At 37.5% G+C, this 18,594-nt stretch overlaps 1 protein-coding gene across 1 annotated transcript in view; it reads right to left on the reverse strand.

Annotated features, from left to right (window-relative positions):
* LOC145781652 (NFX1-type zinc finger-containing protein 1-like) overlaps positions 1-18,594 on the reverse strand; it is a 95,151-nt gene that overhangs the window by 61,331 nt on the left and 15,226 nt on the right. The window contains exons 3-10 of the mRNA XM_082593327.1: positions 8,990-9,115; positions 8,056-8,263; positions 7,399-7,643; positions 6,655-6,798; positions 3,296-3,376; positions 2,155-2,298; positions 912-974; positions 682-798 (exon numbers count right to left, since the gene is read on the reverse strand). Of these exons, the coding sequence (XP_082449453.1) occupies positions 682-798; positions 912-974; positions 2,155-2,298; positions 3,296-3,376; positions 6,655-6,798; positions 7,399-7,643; positions 8,056-8,263; positions 8,990-9,115 (1,128 nt within the window). The remainder of the gene's footprint in view (positions 1-681; positions 799-911; positions 975-2,154; positions 2,299-3,295; positions 3,377-6,654; positions 6,799-7,398; positions 7,644-8,055; positions 8,264-8,989; positions 9,116-18,594) is intronic.

Here is an 18,594-nt window from a genome sequence, read left to right on the forward strand (position 1 = left end):
AGCAGCTAACTTACAGTAGGCCTACAACTGAATTCGAAAGTCTGTGCGAGCAACGTGGAGCAAAATTCAACGCTAGTCTGTGTTGTCGTCACAAACCGTAAACAGAACGTCTCCCTTGATGTTACCTATTGACCTGCACTTTGATGATATGCGACTTATATAGGGTTGTGGTTAATGCAATGCATTTATGTAAAACGCAAATAGGAAAATTATCCTATAACACCAGTGGATTTTGCCATGGAAAATCTGGCATGCAGAAAGTGTTCGCGGGCAGCGTGCGGCCCGTGTGCCAGGGTTTGATCTACCCTGATCTAAACACATTGGTACAGTTTTTCTGAAGAACAAAACGGAGATGCTTCTTCATCTTTATGCTTTCGACGCGTGCACTAATTATATGAAACACAGCTTTGTCTTTCAGAATAAATTAAATAATTGACTTTGAAGTGCATCTAAAGTATTTTTGTAACAACACTACTACAGCATAGCCGAGTGATGAGAGCCCTGGCTAGATGTTTGAAAGGGCGATGGTTCGAAACCTTAAGCATGCAACTCTTTGGCAAGACGCTTGAAGGGGTGACGAAGATTACCTTCCTTGATTTCCCGAACCATTCGAAATCTTCAACTACCTGGCGTGAGCTTGGATATGACAGTTTTTAAACTTGAATAGTAATGTTTGCTTACCATTGTCAATGTTTCTTTGATTGTTAATGAACTCGACGTCATCATCTCGAATATAGGTTTCTTCAAAGCCCGGACTTTCATCGTCATCAGAGAATGCACCTTCCATATCCCACCTTCCTTTACCCCACAAAAAAACGTCACGGTTATTTTATTTATTTAAAAAGATGAACTAAAAAAAACAATTTACACGATTTGATCAGACACTAGTTTAAGGTTTTTCTGTAACATACTCCATTCATGCTTTTTTTCTTTGAGCCATTGTTTGACGCTGTGGAAGTCGGGTTCAGGAAATGCTGTAAAGACATAAATGCAAGATAAATGAATTATTGTTATTTATTGCTCGGTCGATTTGTTTTTTACATTTTATGCATATACAGTAGCCTATTTACGGGACGCGCATCTCCGCTTTTCCGCCTACATTAGAAGGGTCAATTTGACAACTTTTTTACGCTTTGCTACAAGCTTGCTTTACACAACAAACCTTAAATCGCTTAAAAACCAACTTTAATATTTTTATACAATCCATAAAAAGTACATTATTTTGTAAATGAAGAAAAAACGTAATCCTTCTAGTGTAGCGGATAAGCCAGAAACGGATCATATCCCCAGGATCTAAATTTCCCAATATTCCACACACTATAGCCTACAGGCTGGTAAAAGAGTTCAACAAAATTGCTTCAAGTCTGCAACTTTAACAGTGGAAAATGATAATAAAAGGGGTTTATTGAATGAAACATAGGCTACGTTACTTTAAATAAGTGGAGTGTTTTTTAAGGAACACCATAGGCTATAGATTTCTCTCCTGTTCAACGCGGTTCAAGATTACTTCTCAATAAACATAGGTTACAGATATAGGCTTGGATTGTCGCAGCGAATAAAACTTTATTATTTTTCATCGACGGTCCTTGAAGCAAACCAGTTAAGCGACTGTATGTCCATCACTTCTGTGGCAGTATAGCGTTCTTCAAAACTGCGCTGTGAGTATTTGTTACTTTTATAATAACAATGTGCAAGACACCAAGACTGTAGAGGTAACCTACTTTAGCCTACAACAAAAAAAATTTATGTAGGTTAATACAATACACAGTACATTCTAGCAGTCATCAGAAGTAGCCTACAATAGGCTAGCTAAGGTGTACTGTAGCCTAAATGTGTATGCACCAGTCTAAAGCTGTTTGCTATTACCTTTCATATGACACGCAAATACGGCCCTAATACGTAGGCTATAACGTGCAAATCAACCGAACCGTCTATTGCAGGAAGTTGCTAAGCTAAATTTTTAAGGTTTGTATAGCCAACTGTAGTTAACATTGGACAATATTGTTTCTCTGAATATATTGGTTTGTCTTGTACATGGCGTGATTCTACGAAACAAGCCAAACGATCAAGATCTAAAAACTCTAAACTTACAGTATAGCATGCCACTTAACAAACTGTTTGTATCAGATTCTTTTGAATTGAACACTATCTCACGTGGGTGTGTTCTCTCATGTTCAAGTCTTGTCTTTACTGCCAACACAGCACATCGAATTTCAATCAGGTGGTATCCACTTTGAATCAGTGGTGCCGAATTAAAAGGAATTTCAACATTCGCTTTAAGGTAAGCGTACACGCCATCTAGTAAATACACAAGTAATCTCTTCAAAACATTAGAACTTTGAAAATATACAATGACGACAATACGCTGAACAAAAAGTTTGTAAATTTATTCATTCAACGAAAAGTGTTAAATATTACCAGGGTGTGGCCAAATCAGCGTGGAATGGCGCTTTGGTGGATTGTAGCTAAGCCATTGAAGGAGTATTCTTCGTTCAAGACACCCTGTCAAAATTCCATAACCTCTATAAAATGAAGTACGAAACAACACAGAAAATAACGAGATTCCAAAGCCAATAAATTTAGATATGCGTTTGTGCGGAATCCACTGTCCATGCTTTTTTTTGGGTAAAGTTTTATATCTATTAGTCTATATTTCAGTCATGCTGTGCAAAGTAATATCAATTAAAGCAGTAGGCTAGTGTTTTTTGAGCGAAATGAATCGAAATGGTGAATATTGATTCAAGGTTAAACAAAAATCTTGAAAAAATAACTAGAATGACAACAAGACAAGGGAATTTGCATTGAAATAAAATATTTTTTTAACACTTGCAAAGCTTAATATTTTGAAAATCTTAAAAAAAAAAAAAAAAAAAACATTTCGCAGAAGCAGCTACCAATTCAAGCAGAAATGTGCTTTTCGGTTTTAAACTTTTAGTACCCATCATAACGAAACAAATTAAGTTCTTCACTTACGAACTTAAAGTCGCAATTACTAGGCTTGGCTTATTCCAAGCTCTTGGGAAACATTTAACAACACATAATATAAATATAGTGTAATACGATTATTCACAAAGCCAATTTCGGCGCAACAACCTACAAATATTTATTTACTTTCTGGGGCTGATGTCACTTGAGAATTTAAAACTTGTCTATGAATGTGAATCAATGGGACTCTTCTGTAAACTAATTTACTTGTACTGGCCGCCAGCCGACTGGTCGTGTATACAATGCACTGTTAAAAGAGTGCTGACCACCACAGTAAGTGGCTTATTGAATGCAATCACTATTTACAAACCTGACTCCACCATTGCTGTAACGATGTGTTCAAAGTGGTAACCCCAGGCTTGTAGGCGTGCAGCAATAGCTTCGACTGTTTCTACATAATAATAGTAAAACGAAATTAAAAAAGCTCAGTTTTTTTTAAATAGACATTAAGTTATGCCCCCAGCTAGACACTTTTAAAGTAGCAAAGTTTGTTTTTGAATAAAACCTTATTTAAAAAATAAATTTATAAAGTAATGATTTAGAATAAGCAAAAAATTCTTTCAAAACTGTTATACTGTTCCAACCTGCAGTACTATATTGTGACAACTTAATCAAACGTCGAAATTCTCGGGAGTAAGCTATAGGCTATTGTGGGACTATTACTTGGTAAAACAACGCAATATGCCAAAAGGCCAGCCAGACTAAGGGTGACAATCCTTCAGGGGTCGCTCAAAAAAATTTAGGTGGTCGCTGGTGCACCTGTTTTCCAAAAATAAAATGTTACATATATACAATATACATGTTTCATAAATGTTAAGTACATCCATGTTATATTCAAAATTAGGATTACCATAAGTCCTCTTTTTAGAACTCATGTGCTTTGTTTTGGTCAAAAATATTTCATTCTTTGAAGTTGTAGCCTATAAAAGTGGCCAAATATTTTTTTTTTGCATTTTAAGCACTAACAAAATGTAAAATTATTTAACTTGAAAAAAATACCCATCAATTGCAAAATTAAAACCACAAAACCTGTCAAGAAGAATTAGAAAATACAGTATTTCCTTAATTATTGATTTAATGTTTAAAGCTTCAAGGTTAATTTGCTTGGTTTAATGTTTGCAGTTTTCTAACATTGTAATGTTGAAAACATTTATTCAAAACCCTGCATTATGTTGTGCTTTCGTTTATTTCAATCTTCTGAATATTCGTTACTTTTGCGGTATGCTTGGTAACTTCTTCGGTTTGTCACGTTTAATCTCAGAACAATTCCCGTTGTCAGAGTTAACCAGTGACGTTCGGTGGCTTAAACCATTGGGAAAGCAACTTGGAAATATGCTGCAGCAAGGTAGTAGGCACGAAGGGCGTAACCGTCGAGCGAAGCCCGAAGGCGTGTTGCTGAAGGCAACACTTCCAGCGGGGGGTCTGGGGGGCCTCCCCCAGAAAATTTTGAAAAACTCTTCCAATTTGGTGCGCTCTGAGAGCATTTCCAAAACAAAATCTTCGGACTTTCCCAGTCCGAGGATAAAGATTTAATCAATCAATCAAACTGGGACTAGTCTAGAATGTTGGCTGCGTTTTTAGACTGAGCACAAAAACTTATTGTCAATGTCATCTGTAAGCATTTAAGACATGCATTAGACTGGTGCACTAGTAAAGAGCAAATAATTAGCCTATAAATTAAGCTAGTCCATTCTTGAAGAACACAAGTAAATTTGCTCTGAACTTGTGATGTCAGTCTATTGACCCAAAAGAATTTAAAAAACACTTGTGCTGTTTCAGTAGCCTACTGGTTGGTTAATGTACCCTTTGGAATTGCATGTTTTATTGTAAAATCTATGTTTTTTTTGGTAAGAGAACCAGCTTTATTTTCAGCGTACTCAGTAGCCTATAGTTACAAGCGCGCAAATCACCCATTCGTAGAGGTTGTATTCCTTTCGTCTGAAACCAAAAGCAGCCGCTATGAGATACGCATGACGTCACTGGGAAAGCACAACTAACCATACCATAACCATAACACATCTGATTGGCTAAGCAGCTGGTGACGTTTTGCAAAACGATTGAGGATTGAATAAAACGAGGGCGTTTTTTGACATTTTTGAACCTGGGAAAGCAACTTTGAAAGTTGATTTCCCTGGAGCTTCAGTGATGGTTTCTGACAAAAGCGTTTGCGTTAATTGGCATTTATAGGCAAGACATGCGGTTTGGTGAGGACTTAGACTACTCACAAGCGTTACGAGTAATTCTAGTCACGAACACAGTAATTTTCAAGTTAAAATAGACTTGATAAAAATAATAAGAAGTTAAACCTAGAATTCAGTCATTATATTTTGCATAGTTTTCGCTCAGGTAAGCATTGCTTTCCTTGCTTTCCCTCACCGATCGTCAGTGGAGTTAACGTATGTTATATCTATGTTCACTTTATACAGGATGTATTAGCAGTAGGGCCCACCTCAGCAACTTCTCGTCAGCGATGAAACCACACTGTTAAAATACAATTTGAAATGAAGTGTCGTTATTCCAAAACATAGATTTTTATTTCTATTACACCACATTGCACAGATATTTTCACGACGTTGAAATGTGATACGTTTTTCGCATTACACGAGTATCCTGCATCTTCTTGATCAGCCTTCTACTTTGTGTTTTTGTGTCAAAAGAAGTCCAGTGAAAAAACTAACTCACAGATATATTACCTCTTACGATGTATGATTTATTGTAAAGTAAGTTGTAAGGGTTTGTCACGTCCAGCCATAGAAGCAGCGCCGTGTCCCCTGAAAATTTATTTACTTGTAAATACCAGAACACAAGTTGCCGTTTCATTTCGTCAATAGGCTATACCATAGGCCTATGACTATCAGCACCCAGAAATTATCAACTATGAAGGTTTGCGATAGGCCTACATTAGCACACTGCTTAATTGTGAAAGATGGCAAGTCTAATGTAAAGTGACGTCGATCGTGATTGATCAACTTTTTCTTACACATAACCTACTATGTTATACACATACTTACAAAGTTATATCTTTGTGACAAAAATTAAGTGAACAGTTTTAAATTTTTTTTAATTAAATACTTTAATGAACTTATTCTGGTGCTAGCAGGCTATATAGCATGATATCTACTCCCGTTAGCCTTATAGTGTGAGGTCTACAAATAACCATATTATCATACATTTCCATACCATTCTTCTGGAGATATACACTTCATACATCTTCTAAGAATGACACAGATAATTCATTGAAAGTTTTTCTCCACATTACCTTCCAGTCAACACAATCAAGCAAAGACAGCAAAGACAATCAACAGCTGGGGACTAACACAATGCATTGTCTTTGGAATTATAGTTTTAGCGACCAACCACAAGCTGAATTTCTAATGTTGGCTAGATCACATGTTTGTGGCGGGTTATGTGGTAAACCTCACGCTGTGCCTGAGGGTTGGATGACAAATGGCGGTAGATCCACGCTATAGTAGATTTGTAGCACCATCATTTTTAGTCAATTTCTTGTGCACTTCCAGTGATTTTACTGTAAGCTGCACAAGGTTTTAAATGGTTGATTTTTTTTCAATTTTAGCATGAGACTTGTGCGATTTTCACCCTAGAAGCAACACTTCAATCAAAACGATAACGGCTTTTGTTCCGTTCAAACGCTAAATCACCCAATCTCACCGTTTTCATTGCTCTTCTTCAACTGTTCGTACATGTGATGAGGAATTACCGGTGTCAGCTTTTCCAGACGAACAATTGACTGCGTTGTCAGATTATGCATGTGAACGTGCATTGTTATGCAGTCGCTCTGATCCCATATCTTTCCTGACATACAAAAATATAACAAAGTTTCGGCAATGTTTGTTTATCTTGAAAGTTCAGTCCATAACTAAGTTAACAGACTGGGATTATATTCTCAGTCTAAGCATTTCAATAAATATAATTAACCTAATGATTAGCTGAACCGTTGAAAGTAAATCATTGTCAAAAATCGTAATCTACAATTTCTTGAAATAAGAGACAAAAATATTTGAAAAACACAATGGTAGACAATTATTAATTTACGTTATGGCTTGACAAAACTAGAAACCCAAGCGTTGATGGACGTGGCGTGTTTGTGTGTCCAGTATCGGCAAGTGTGGATAGACGCAACTTTTCGTTGCTTCAGGTCGGAACAGCGTTGATGGTAGTATCCCATTTGGCCTTCGTTTTATTGGTAACATTACTTCTTTTTTAATTGAACACAGAAAAAAAAGTATTTTTTTATTAATTATTATGTAGGGTAGGCCTACTTCATAATTATGATGAAGTAAGATTGGCGTGCAATATTTTTACGATATGTAGCATTTCCACATATCGGGTAGTCTAATTTGGAAAGACTAAACGTGAAAGCACTGTTTCAAGATCTTTCGGACAAAATATTACTTTGAAGATCCCACGTAGGTCTACGTCCAGGATGTTGTTGTCGATCTTTTCGCACGTTATGAAGCATGTGTTTTTTCAGACTCTCTGTTTTACAACCACCTCCGACACGAATGATTTGTCCATCGCGATGAAACTCTGCGATTCCTTCCAGGAACTGATCAAGGGCGTGGTTGGTGTAACACACAACGAGGATTTGAGAAGAATCCTTGTGTGTGAATAGAGCTGATGTACGTCTCGTTACATTTCTTTAAAAATAAGATAGAATCAAGTTTTAGTTTGTTAATCATTTCATTTAACGTTATTATATAGCCTACTGTATAGGTGTACATAAGTGTAAGTTCAAGCAAAGGCTTGCAAATTGCTTTCAAATGAATTCGGTGCGGTAAATTATAAAACACATGTTACAAAATCACATGTTTGTTTCACATGTCATGTACAAAATCATGTCACATGTCATGTCAAACAAACGTTTTTGACCTTTGCTTTTTCTTCTGTGCTTCTTCTTTGTGACACTTGTTGTTACAACATTACCAGGGAGTAAAAAATCAAAGTGTAATTTTTCGAAAGTTTCACTCAGACGGTTACCAACAGTAGGCAAAACTTGCAAAATTTCATAAAAAAGAGTAACAAATACAAGCAATCTCAACCAATGTCGACCTGAAACCTCTGTTATCAGCATCCAACAACAACTTCATGATGGCTAGCCCCACGTGGGTCTTGCCTGTGCCGGGGGGACCCTGAATCACAGACATTTCATTGGTAATTGCGTTTTTGAGAGCAGCTACTTGGGAAGGATCCAACTGAAGATCTTGTGCATTCGGCCATTTGTCGTCTTTCAGAATATCAACCTTGGTTGCATCACTTGCTTCACCTTCGCTAGTAAGTCGATCTAGGATAAACGTTAGTATGTGTTGAAACACACAAATGTACGAGAACAAGTTAATCTTTTTTTTTCAAATATAACATTGTTCTTCGGTTACACACTTATCCATTGGTGAGTGCTTTCAAACTAGAAAAGTTAACTATTCACTGTGAAAATTAGTGATTAACTTTTCTGAAAAATCAATTCAATGTCGACATGGTGAAGCTACATTTTCTTTCAGAGGAAAAAAATAATTTTTTGCAACAAAGCGTAGGCATGTCACATTGTCACAATAATGTCATTATTTTACGCTAAACTTTAACATGAAAAACTAAAAGCCCAAAATAAAAAATTTAAGTGATAAGTTTGAATCTAAAATAATGCAAAATACGGACCTGTTGCAGCAGAAATCTATTTTTATCGACAAACCGTTTCCTCGAACCGTTGATACAAACTTTCAACAGCATTTCATAAATCTTGACATACGTTGCTGAACATGATGTTTATAAGCCTACCGAGAGAATATCGCTTGAAATTAAAAAAGTTTTGAAAATGCAGAAAGAAAACCCTGACTTCAGCAATCAGCATACTGTGCAAACTTCAACTTCATAATTGATGGAACCTAGAGTTCTGAAGTTTATATTATACTCAGCCACTTCTACAGCAAAATATAAATAGGTTAACCTTTGTTTGAAAGTGTCAACATGTGGATTCAAAGCATAGGCCTACCATTTTCATTTAAAATGCTCTTGAAATCATATTGAACAGCGGCTGCTCTTCCTCTTAAATAGCGAGGATGATTTGCAGTTTTGCCACAAAAAACGATATAGCGTTCCAACGGAAGTGTTTCAACTTCTGAAAAAAAAAGAAATAGAAGTGTAATTTCAATAGATACAAATAACTTAACCAAAATGCCACAAACATAGATCAGGTTTTCTGCTTAAATAAGCATCTTCGAATAGAGAAGTATTATTTGGTTGACGTTGAGATTCTTTGCAATACAATATACGACTAATATAGAAATGTTGAACTACACAATATTATAAACAACCTGTACTATATTGCAATACAGGGGCAGATCCAACAAGTAGCCGTAGAGGGGTGGGGGGGGGGGGCGATTTCAGCTAAACACAATTGTCTGTAGGTCTACATTAACACAACTTGTAAATAAACCGTAAATAAAGTTACTTTTCTGCATTTTAGGGGGGGGGGTCGCTTTCCATGGATCCGCCACTGTACCAAAAAGAATTAATTATTTCCTGATCCTGCTCCTGATTGAAGACATGAAGTGGCTGGATCATGAAATGAATGCCGTTACAGATAGTTACAACTAGAAAAAATTGTCTTTCTACACTAAGGAAAAGTCTCCAGACGTTGAATCAACACAAAAAGAACAAATTTTAGCCTCCGGAGATTGCTGGGTAAGCATGCCTGCACTTCAAAACTTGTCTGAGGTTGACCTAAGACATTTTTTGTGACGCTGTAAGTGGAGTTAGAAACTTGACAAACGGTTCTACCAGAGATTACTTATATGTAAGTAATTGGTCCTACTCAATATACAGTAGTTTCTTTTACAAAATGAAATAAAACCTAAAACAACAAAATGAAATAAGAATATGACCGAATAAAGAGTTCAGAATGCAGCATAGAACAAAACTTGTGCCAATCAATGACTGACTGCACAATGCACATCAAACCAAGCATTGCCGTCGTCAAAATAGTCATGAAAATACAAAAAAAAAATTCATTTTGGTAAGTTGAGCAAACGGTTCATATTGGTAAAAAAAAACGTTCTGAGTGTTTTGAAAAACCGTTTCACTAGCAAAAAATAATTTATGTTTTGGCAATACAAACTTGTAAACCACGTGGGCCTATGGGTTGCCATCGACATGGACCCGAAAATAAGGACAACCGAAAAATTAGATTAGCATCTAAAAACGTTTTTGGACATACTTTGTATATCCATATACGAGCCGTGGCATATCACATTCCATACTTTTTGCAAGAAATAATCTGCTCCAGCAACTCCTTGTTATTAGAAATTGCTTCATGGATCTCACGGCAGCTCAGGTCTAGGTTTACCTTTACTTGTAGCTGAGATTTGACTGTCATTTCACTAAGTCTGTTCCTTTCCTTGGTGCACTACGCCGAAACAAGAGAGAACACTCTTTCTACAAATGCATTGCTAACCGGAAGGGAGAAAATGATGCTAACCAGCTTGTAGAGCAGCGGAAAAGAGTTGTTTCCGGTCAAGATCTTTATCCATTTGGCCTCAGGTCAGTGCCGGTCTTTGGGGTATGCAAACCGTGCGATCGCACAGGGCCCGCAAATTAGGGGGCTCGCAATTTACTCAGAAAATGCAGTAATTTTGTCATTTCCAATGGAAAAATTCAACAAGTGAATTCAACAAAGGAATTAGCAACAAGAAAACAAAGAGACTTAACGGGTGCAACCGATTTTGTCCCCTGAACATTTCGTACCCTGAAAAGATCGAGAAAAAAAACAACAGAGCCGAAGTCGTTGATCGGAGTTGCCGCAAACATTTTAAAATTTCTCTCGATCTTTTCAGGGGACGAAATAGGTCGAAATTTGATTTTGTTACTCCGATTTCAGGGTACGAAAGCCGGGTAAGAATTTTTCAGGGGACGAAATAGGTTGCATCCAGACTCAACATAGAGACATAGCTTTATGCTAGAAAGCATGATCTTATCCTTTTGCTATGCCACCGGACAGCACCATTTTACAGTAATATTCATATCTAAATTTTTGTTGAACATGCTCTGAGAATGCCCCAAATTCAAAGTAATTTTTCAAAATTTTCTGGGGGAGGCCCCCAGACCCCCCGTTACTGGGTGACGCCTTCGGCGATCACGCCGTCAGGCTTCACCCGCCGACAGTCAAACCACCCCCCTCCCCTTTCAAAATACCTAGCTACGTCACTGAATTGGATCATTGTCATTGGGGCCCTCAAAGTATATTCCGCACAGGACCCGAAATACCCTAAGACCGGCACTAATCAGGTTCATCCTTGCGGAACACATCATCTGGAATCTTCTTGAGCGGAGCGTTAACATCCGAGACCTCATCGAACCACCCAGGTAGCAATAGTCGGCGTGCAGCTGGCGTCATCAGGGCGACGAGCGCTCACATTGGCGACATCGAAAATCGTTAGCTGTAGGACAGCGCCTCACTGGCGAATATCGTCATGATTTTTTTTCTTTAAAGTCATGACGATATTCGCCAGTGAGGCGCTGTCCTACAGCTAACGATTTTCGAAGTCGCCAATGTGAGCGTTTTCTGCTAGCTCTGCGCCGTCGACTTTCGAGCGAGAGACGCGCTTTCGATTTTCGCTCGCTTTCCGCTGGCAACGCGCCGTCGAGTTTCGTCAGATGGTGTTGGTTTTGTACGAAAGGCCGAGCTTCGCGCTTCATACCGATTAGTTGCGCTTGATTGAAGTCACGTGCCATTTCAAACACGCGGTTGATTTGATTTGAAAAGCCTGTTTTACTTTGTCTGATTAATTGTCTTTTGCGCTTTCTCAGTTATTGGGTAGACTGCTGTACAATAATGCTTACTTTGCACTTATTTTGCTGTACCCGGTTACGCCTACAGCATGTAAGAAAGTGTCGAAAGAGGGAACTGTGTCCTAGTCTATTGTGTTTTAACCTTAATTACCTGAAGATTTAAGCTACCAAATTTAAGCAAGCTAACAAACGCTCTCTTTTTGATCTGGAAGAAAAGTGAGAAGAAGATGCGGATGTTTTGGCAGCTATTGTAAGTCACTGTACTCATTTGTTATACACTTTTATGCCACAAGCTACATGTGTGGTAGGCCATGTCGAAATAGGTAGCCTACATGCAATCCCTATTCCGACATGGCTACACCAGCCTTATGTCATGCAACAACCGATCAGTTAAATTCTAACATGACCTGTTGACAAAATATTTGTTATGGCACCTATAAAGTAACTGTTGTCATATTACAGTAGTTACATGTTTGTTTTCGCTTTGCATGTGGTCACTACAGTAAATCATACTAAAAAAAGATTAGAACCTCCCAGACAGCAAAACCCGTCATTTTTACATTGATGTGACGTCTGCGGACATTGAACCAATGTAAAAATGACAGATTTTGCTGTCTGGGCTTTTAATTATTCAACTGCTCAGTTTCAATTCTTTGTTTGTTTTGCTCTAATTCTACACGCTTCCACACACATTTTGTGTGCAAAAATAATTTAGTTTGTAAAATAGAATCATGTTTATTAAACCAATTTATGATGATTTTTAAAGAATAACCTAACGATTAACCAATATATACAGTAGAACGTGTGGTTGTTTGGTTTGAGTTCACGATCTAGACTTCGCTTGTTACCTTGTTCAGTTCTAAACTGACTATTGAGTAACGTGTGGATGTTCATTTAACAGCGATGGAAAATAACAACGGTTGGAGGAAATGATTGTACGGAAACTGTGTGGAGAGTTATGCGACTTTTAATGAATGACGATCTGGCCGCTCAGTTTAATTGGAGTGGAAAAAACGAAAAAAACTGACTTTCTTGATCTGAAAATAAAAAAGTGTTATTTGGTAAGTTTGTATTTATTACGTAGTTTTACGAGCTACCGTCAGTAATAAGTGCTGCAATGCTATTGCTAGCACCATGCATACTATACTATGCATGCTATTGCTAGCACCATGCATACTAGCACCATGCATACTTATCTCAAAAGATGTTTCAATAATGCTGAGAATCATCACTGATGAATTATATTAAATCTCCTCCACCACCGATGTGACGCTAACGTAACGCTTTACATACCCCCCCCCCCCCCCACCGCAGGCGTTACGTAATATTTGAACGTTCCTTAATTACAATTTTTTTTTTATTACTACCCGTCTTGCTACGTCATAGGGGGGTTTATACAGTACATTTAATTGTAATGAACTCCGCTCATGTCCTCATGCAGGTTAAGGACACTTGCCATCGGTTCGATCCCTAATAATGAGTTAGTAGTGTAATTAACCCTTTGCTTTTCAACGTTTTTTTGGAAGTTAACTGCTCAAGGGGGGGCCGTTTTTGGATCAAATTCAATCAGCTGTTACGTGTTATCCGCTGATGCTATTTCAACAGAAGTTGCACTGGTGTGAAAGCAAATCATTTGTCTATAAGTTTGAAAAGTCATTATTTTAAAATTTTATATGTTAAACTTGATATTTCAATTTTTGCAAAGGTACCCAAAAACGACAATTTTGATTTAACTTGCCGCTATTTAATTACCGTGCTAATCCGATTTCATGCAAACTTCTGAATAACAAAGAGCTCGATCGAACGCACGAAGTGTGTGTGCCGAATCATTGCATTGATTAGAATTTACGACTTGCGAGCAAATCTTATTGTAAGCTACTCACTGATTCTAAAATAGTTACAATCAGAGTAACATTGTTACACGAATTTGAAAAAAATCAAAACTGAGTTTGTTGTCTTACATTTTTATCCTAAACTAATGCATTCCGAAACTCATGGCTAGCTTCTAGTTTTATGGAACCAAACTTCTCATAAGTAACACCTTAGCATGCTTGAATAGCTGTTTACATCTTCGTTTGTGTATTTTAGGTCTACAATTGAGTTTGTGGTATGAATATTTTTAGTAGAGAGAAGACAATTGAACAAGTTGTTGAAATTATCTGAAATTTCTAAGTTCAAATTAGGTGCTTTTGAAATTGTGGATTTGTGTCAAGTCGCAACACAAATATCATGCAGACCACATCATAAGTCATTTCGCTTACGGGTGTTTATAAACATGACTCATAAATTACATCCACAAAAAATACAGCATTTACATCAACAAAGCTAAGTTCGAAGCTCACTTTTTATTGAAGGTTGTGTCAATCAATTTGAAATAACATTTTTAGTCCGCCAGCGTCGAAACAATGCAACAGCGAATTGAGGAACATGCGTAAACAAAGGAAATGTGAAATAACCCACAGTCAGCATATCTACATAAATTTAACGTTTACAAATGTTGAATCAATGTAAAAGGACTGGATTGCTGACTGGGTCCTTATTGTTTGAAGCACAAAAAATACGCGTAAAGGCGACAACATCAGCAAGGCAGCGATTATGTTTCTGGCCAAAAAAAAAAATTAACTTTTGACTTCAAAGATAAAAATGATTATAACGAAGCTTCAAAGTTTGTCGTAAAAAATATTGCAGAGATACAATAAACATAATCATTTTGTGCCAGATTGTGAAAAGACTTCCTAGATTCTTTCCAAACATTTGCATGATTACAAATCGTCGTCGTCGTCTGAGCTTCTGGGGCCGAGGGTCTATCCTTTTACCACCCCAGATTCACGATAAATTATTTTCTATAACTTTATATTGCCAAAAAATGGCTTCTTTGTTGAAACAACGTGGCTACAATTCTATAAAAAACTCTTAGGCTTACTACATTGAAGTAATGAAATTTTTTTTTGTGATTTTGCTGATGACGTTTTACAATATCCGAAAAGTAAAAAATAATAATGATGAATTATTTTACAAAACCGTGGTTTGCAAGCGCTTCACAAAACATTGTTGGGGGAAAATTTACTATTAGACGTAAAATGTTTGTAAAAGAAAATTGTCGGTTTACGTATTTATAATGTTTATTGCGCTGTTATCGAATTATAAACTGCCTGCATTGTCTACCTTTGTGGTTGCCGGCCAGCTTAGACCAGCATGCAAACTACGCGTTTTTGGTATTTGCATCGTGTTATGATTCTCGAAAATTTCCCACAAGGTCTTTATTTTCATCGTGATATTTTTGTGCCCTTTCTGTCCTAAACTTGAAGTCATTGTGAAGCACAATCCACATCGGTTTTTAGACTCAGTCTTCATTGAAAATCTTTTGTGTGGTGCATCATTTCAAGTAGTGTCTTCCCCCTAAGCTGTTACACAAACCGCCCAGAACCAGGTTGATTATTATGTATCTTACAGCCGTTGAGAGCCCGTTATTGTATGTGTGGAATTATTACTGTACGGTAGATGTCTGGCTAAATTCATGCCAAAGTCGAGCAAATTCTGCTTTCGGGATGCTTGCCTTTATTTACTGTATTTTTTGTTGATAAGTTTAGGCAGCATTTTTCCAAGATAAATGAAAACATCGGTATTGTTCGTCACTTAGATTTAGTTTTCTCAGCATTGTTTATTCATTCTTTGATCCACTAGTTTGTCTCACTTTTGGTATAATCGGATCGTTTATAAATGGCGGGTCTTCACAATAGCCGGCCTCTTATAATGTACATTGGCGCAACGTATTTAGATGTTGAATCAATGATCAAGAAAGCTGATTTGTTTTTTGTCTAATGTGACGCCTAACTTTATGCCTTGTCTACATTACAAAATATTTTGTAATGTAGATGAGGAATTATCATCTTTATTTTGCGCTCTTTGGAACAACACACAGTGCACGGTGAAACAAAAATGCAGGACATAAGAACAAGTAGGCGACATAAAGCAGGGAAGGGACGCCATCGAGTTAGCTGCTACGTGTAAATGGAGCCTATTTCATAATTTTGAGTGTATCTCACAATTACTGTTTGCAAAAACGCTATTTCTCCGGCTTCTCCCAAAAGCATTTGCAGTCATACATTTCCGCAATTGCAATGCTTGTCAATGAGAGTATTTCCATAGAACGTTTATTTCGAAACCAGGTTTTCGTGCCTTTACCCCAGATTTCTTATTGTAACGTTTTTTATTCGTCAATGAATATTATCTGCTTGAAACAACTATTTTGAATAGTTTGTGGCCTACATAGCCTACTATTTTGATCGTGGATTGCTATTCTTCTTTGTAGAGCTGATAACGCAAAAAACGTTTGCTATTATTTTTTCTAATTAACAGCTTTGTGATCACTGGCTTTTCTTTTGTATCATAAGAAATAACGCGCTTTGTATTATTGAGGTCAAACCAAACAAAGGAAAACAAGAGGAGGTTTCTCTCTGCTCGCGCATATCGATGCACGAAGCAATTATGAGCTTATGGCTGGTTATCGCAATGTAATCCATTTCACGCTTTGCTGGAAGTTAGCTAGAAATAGCAAAAATTCACCAAAATCTCGAATTTACAAGAAAACTACACAACTGTTAGCATAAAATTTAATATCATCAGATCCGCCTGGCAATTTTAGGAAAAGTCAAGAAAAACCAAGTGCATGGCGTTACTGTGCTTCAAATAATCAAAGGAAATATGAGGGGGGGGCCAAATCTGGCCTCCCTTTGAGGAGCAAAGTGTTAAGTTGTTGTTGTGAGCGAAATTGTTTTCACAGAGAGTTCATACTGTATTATTACAGATGTGATTCGAAGGCAAGCCAAGGCGACGGGCAAAGTTATCAAATCTGCAGTGAAGCGGTATTTGAAGGCGGCTGGTGACAGAAATGAAAAAAAAAGAACCGGGCAAACAAAACTTCCGGCGCAGATAAAAATTCGGACGATACATGAACGCTATCTGTTTTTTGATTGTCTGTTGACCTTTTAGTGTTCTCTTTTAAAATCTTGCTGCGAATTATTATTTTTGCGTGCCTCTTAATTCGGTTTGCTTCCTTCGTACAGTAGTTGTATTTGGGAAAATCTTATCCCAACAAACTATTGCCAAACACTGTTGTGCCGTCTATTCACTAATATTAATTCTTGTAGTGAAGTCGAGTTTAATGTTATCAATCATTTAATTAAAAGTTTAATGTTGTTATTCAAACGTGTTTTCGGAGGGGTGTTTTGCCGCCAGTCCTAAATCCCTAACATTACCCCGAACCAAAGCTTTTTGGCGTCAAAACGACCTGTTCCCATTTTTTTTTTATATTTACCTAATGGATGTCGGAACGCAATAATCACTCATGATTGTTGGTATACTGCATGTATCCTACGTGGATTTACATTTTTTTTCATGCAATGGTATGTTATGAGGGTTTGAATTTTGTGCTATCTGGCTTTGAAGGTTGCCAGCATGACAGCCACAACAGATGTGCAAACGAAAATGCGTTATGGTCGTGGTTCAGGCGGCCCTTCCCTATAATTGTGGTTGCCGTGCTGGCAACCCTCAAAGCCAGATAGCACAAAAAACTCATTAATTTGAATTTCCCTGCTGGCTACGTATTAATCTTTATTACATCATAGAGTACAGTGGAAGCAATAGTAGTGTTCTTGATGTTCCTGTGTATTTTCTTCCAGTGCTGTGATTTTGACGTATTGGAATACCTATCATATATGCTTATATAATTATGATACTGTCGTATGTAGTACACAATTGGTTTCTAACCGGGAGTAAATTTTACTTACCCCTACCCTAGGCCTAAGGTAAATCTTGCAAGCAAACATTTTAATCAAACTCATTATACTGTAGTTTGGGAAAGCAAGAAAGTTTTTTTTAATAGAATTTTTTGCTTAAAAATTATTGTTTCGCGAAAACTGTCAAAATTCACTAAACAGCTGCTGGGCTTTTACAAATAATCTCATGTTTATAGTCTTTAGCTTTGCTCTCACATGGCTTGGACTTGTAAATTGTTTTGTTATTTGTATTACAAATGATCAGAAAAACCGCCATTCATTATTACTGAAACATTTTTTAGCATTGTGTTACGAAAATGGAGCTGTGGTAAGACAGTGTATTAAAAATCTTTATTGTTTTCGTTGTTTTACATTCTTGAATTGCGTCTCGCCTTAACCACAAAAATACAATTAATACACAAAATGCTTCAAAAAGTTTTAGTGTTTTGTTTTGATAATTTCGCAAACAACAGCTGCTGCTGGTGGCCGAAAATAAAAGGGCTTCAGCAGGGCGACATTCGTCAGTCCAGCGACAGCGCGCGCAGCCGCAAAAACGTGCCAGTAAGTTTAGCGATATTCGTTGGCGTACAGACAGCGCGCCGTTAACTAACTTGAGCGACTTTCGCCATCGAGGCGCTTACGCACAGCCGACTTTATTGTCGAACTTCGCCAGCGTTACGCCGGCTATGCGATGAGCAGATCGGTGGCGGCTGGCTGGCGATTATCGCTGGCGCGTCGCCAATAACTTCGCTAGCTTGGAGCTGGCTAGACGCCAATCTTTGCTACTTGGGCAGTGGCATAGCTAGGGGTGGCGGGGGGCGGACCGCCCCGGGCGGCACTTTCAGACTACGATTTTTGATTTTGATTATAATCTGATAAAAAAACGCATTTCATTTTCACATGCTTTTTCTTGAAGGGGCGGAAAAATCTGAATCCGCCCCGGGCGGCACATTCCGGCACATTCCCTAGCTACGCCACTGAATCGGACTAACGTTTTCGGACGTTGATACTTTATAAAATTAACAGCTTTTTC

Source organism: Aplidium turbinatum, chromosome 13, assembly GCF_918807975.1.
Source record: "Aplidium turbinatum chromosome 13, kaAplTurb1.1, whole genome shotgun sequence".
NCBI lineage: Eukaryota > Metazoa > Chordata > Ascidiacea > Aplousobranchia > Polyclinidae > Aplidium > Aplidium turbinatum.